This window comes from Prunus avium, chromosome 1, assembly GCF_965620075.1.
Source record: "Prunus avium chromosome 1, drPruAviu1.hap1.1, whole genome shotgun sequence".
NCBI classification, from domain to species: Eukaryota; Viridiplantae; Streptophyta; class Magnoliopsida; order Rosales; family Rosaceae; genus Prunus; species Prunus avium.
The window spans coordinates 14,014,167-14,017,919 of record NC_142284.1 but is presented as its reverse complement, the minus strand read 5'-3'; the positions used below and the strand labels follow the sequence as shown (position 1 = coordinate 14,017,919).

Here is a 3,753-nt window from a genome sequence, read left to right as displayed (position 1 = left end):
TCCTAGACAACTCTCTAACCTATCTACTACTAGTTTGCAAATCTGGCTTATGGGGAATTTGTGCTCTAAGGCTACTTGGGGGGCTGGTCTGCCTTGGTCCTCTGTGTTCTTGTTCACATGCTGGTTTATCTGGAAATGGAGGAACCATTATATATTTACTGATAAGAAGGAGTTGCCTCCTTATCCGCAAAGAATAATTCTCCACGCAATTAATGACTGGGTTGATTCTTCCACTGTACCGAGTGGAAAAAAACCCAAAGTGTTGATTTCGCTTGTTTGGGAGCTGCCTGCAAATGGCCTCTTTAAATTGAACATTGATGGCTCTAGGAAATCTCTGTCTGGAGCTGCTGGTGCGGGAGGGGTCATCCGGGACTCTATGGGAGATTGGAAGGGTGGCTTCGCTGTGAACTTGGGCAAGGGCCAGATTTTGGAAGCTGAAATGTGGGGTTTGTTCTTTGGTTTGAAGCTGGCTGTTGATAAAAGGCTTTTCCCTTTGATTGTTGAGATGGACTCTGCCATTGCCGTCCACTTAGCCAATAAGGCTGCTGTTGATGAACTACATCCTCTTGCTGGATTAATTGCAAGCTGCAGAAACCTCATGAATATGTTGAATATCTGTGATGTCAATCATATTTACAGAGAGAAGAATCGCTTAGCGGACTGCCTGGCCACTTGGAGCTATAATATTGATCTGGGATTATGCGTATTTGATACTGTGCCTCCTTGGGCTGCTACAATCCTAGTGGAGGATATTGTAGGGGTTGCCCAACCCCGCTTAGTTTGTTTGTAGTCCTTTTTGTTAGGGGCGCTGCCCCTCATCCTTTAAAAAAAAAAAAAAAAAAAAAAAAAAAAAAAAGGTACTGTTTCTATTCAATATAATACTACTAGGGCACTAAATCGAGAAAAACTTCCCTGGCACGGGTATGCCAGGGTCAGCTATCCACCTCAGTGTCCCAGCCCAATGAGATCACGCCAGCTGTCAACAACTTTGACTCTATCTTTTATTCTTTTTTTAAATGAAACTTTCCATTTAATATTTTATCAACACTTTTAGTGGGGACAAAATCTCCAGAATACCCTCCCACTCATTCCAATCTCCTCTTCTGACCAAAAACCCACGTGATTTCTCCATTTTTTGGTTAGGAACGAAAATTCTTTCTTTTGTTGGGATATCTCTCCCTAACAAACCAGCCACTTGGTTTCTTTGGTTTTTTTTTTTTTTTTTTTTTTCTATTCTTAATCTTTTAAAGAATAAAAATTAATTTTTTATTTTTTTTAATGAGCTGGGGGGCCAAGCCCTATAAACAACACTTAAACAAAAAACCCTCCCACCCATTCCCGCCTCTAACAAAAAACCCTTCTTTGTTTTTGTCGACTAACAGGAACCCTTGGTGTTCCTGTGCTTTCTCTTCTCAGCACTACTTGGAAGTCCATCATCGCTCCTTGCTTCATATTCTACACACACCAGGTTCTCTCTCTCTCTCTCTCTCTCTCTCTCTCTCTCTTTTCGTTCCAACCCCAATTTTGTGGTTTGATTGTTGTGTTTGTGTTATCTTTCTGTGGGTATTTGTTTTTTAAAGGTTCAATATACTTTATTATTTTGATTGTGCGGTGTGGGTGGATGTTTGAGATTTCCCTAACTTTAGAGTTATTAGTGGTTACGCTATTGATTTTTTGGGGGTTTCAGATAACTTTCAAGCCTCCTCTGTTCTCCTCTGTTTGTTAGTTTTTATTCCATTTAAATTTTATTGTCCTGCTATATAAAATAGAAACCATGATTATTTGGTAGGTTTTTTATTTGGAGAATGGAATCTGACTGCCAAAAGGAAAAGTTAGAAACAAATAAAGAGGAAAAGTTATTCGAAGGTGATGAATTAAGAGAGGGCATGGAGGTGTGTAATGAAGTTGAAGCATATAATCTATGTAACTCTTATGCATTGAAGAAAGGTTTTAGCATTCGAAAAGGAAATATTCGAAGAGATACAAAAAGTAATATTCGACAACGAGATTATTTGTGTTCAAAGCAAGGGTTTTATGATGACTTTGGCCAAGTGAAGACAGCTCATAAGTTGGATACAAGGACAGGTTGTATGGCTCGAATTCGATTCACTGTGGAAGATAAAGTGTGGAAGATAAGTCATCTAAATTTAGATCATAATCATGAGTGTGCTAAGCCTGAAGAAAGACAATTTCTGAAATCGGGTAGAAAGATACGAAAGGTTCATGCAAATGTTATGTCTTCTATGGTTGAAGCAGGTATAAGGCCAACAAAGTCATATTCATATTTGGCAAAAGAAGTTGGCGGTGCTGAGAATGTCGGGTTTACTAAGAAAGATTGCCTAAATTATTTGCACAGGAAGAAAGAAGAAATGATTGAAGGGGGGGATGCAGAAAGTTTGATAAATCATTTCAAGTATAAACAAGCTAAGGATCCTAATTTTTTCTATAGTGTTCAAGTGGATCAGTTTACTCGCATGACAAATTTTTTTTGGAGAGATGGTAGATCAAAGTTAGACTATGATTGCTTTGGAGATGTTATATGCTTTGATACTACATTCTGGACCAACAAATACAACTTAATTTGTGCTCCATTTGTGGGAATTAATCACAAAGGGTTGAGAGCACAAACAACATCTTTCACCAGATTTCTACAAAAACAATGACTCTCACAAGTTTTGTGCATCCAAACTTTCGCTTTACAAGCATGCTTCAAGGAAGTGATCAAATGTCTTTTTTGAGTCAGGTATTACATGAGATCATGGAATTAAGAAATCTGAATTTTTTTTTTTCCTAACATGAGATCATGTCATGATGCATTAGGATTCATCAAGAACTTTGAATGAAAATGTTGCATATGGACCATCAAGTAATTTAAGTCAGGCTTGATTCATGATATTAACTGACTCTTATATTTGCTTTAATATCCATGTGGATGAAATTTTAAATGTGATCTCATGTGGTTAAGTTGTGGTGTAGGATTTGTATTTCGATGGTTTCAACCAATTTCGTGGATGTTAAGATTGATATAGGCTGGTTGACAATAGGTAGAGATCGTCCTTATAGTTTCTAATCCTATTATGACAAGGCCTTATATTAATTTTCTAATTTTTAGTTGAATATCTTATTTGAACAGGGGTATCCGAAAATTGGATCATTTTGATGTGTAGAGGACATTGTTACACTTTGCAAAGAAGAAGATGTATATCATCTGAAAATTACACTTATATGTATGTGCTGGCTAGTGTGTTCCATTTCCTTTTGTTTTGTTATTTGGCAAAGGTTACACTTTTGTATAGGGGAACAATACCACCCATATTTCCTTTTGAAGTGTTGTTTGAAGAAAATGATTTTGAATGATTTGAAAGAATTACATTGCACTTAAAGAAAATGCAGCCTTCAAGAATACATCCAAATAGCTAAATAAAGTATTTCTTGTTTGCTTTGTGAGAAATTTGAAACTTTGCTCTCACAGATGATATTGCTGGGGTTCACAGAACTCGCTTAGTTTGTATTAATCTTGTCTAAGTGTTGTTTATGGGGCTTGGCCCTCCAGCTTTTTTTTTATAATTTTTTTAATAAATTTAAAAAAAGCAACAATTTAATTTTTATTCTTTAAAAGCCATTAAGAATAGAAAAAAAAAAAAAAAAAACCAAAGAAACCAAGTGGCTGGTTTGTTAAGGGAGAGATATCCCAACAAAAGAAAGAATTTTCGTTCCTAACCAAAAAAAGGAGAAATCACGTGGGTTTTTGGT

General features: G+C 36.5%; 1 protein-coding gene across 1 annotated transcript; it reads left to right on the top strand.

The window, feature by feature from the left end:
* Positions 1–907: 907 nt before the first annotated feature.
* On the top strand, positions 908–3,307 carry LOC110773346 (protein FAR1-RELATED SEQUENCE 5-like). Its single transcript, XM_088255312.1, has 4 exons — positions 908–1,468; positions 1,790–2,743; positions 2,977–3,044; positions 3,134–3,307. Exon 2 carries the CDS (start codon positions 1,806–1,808, stop codon positions 2,661–2,663), a length of 858 nt encoding a protein of 285 aa, XP_088111438.1. The 5' UTR covers positions 908–1,468; positions 1,790–1,805; the 3' UTR covers positions 2,664–2,743; positions 2,977–3,044; positions 3,134–3,307.
* Positions 3,308–3,753: the final 446 nt, after the last annotated feature.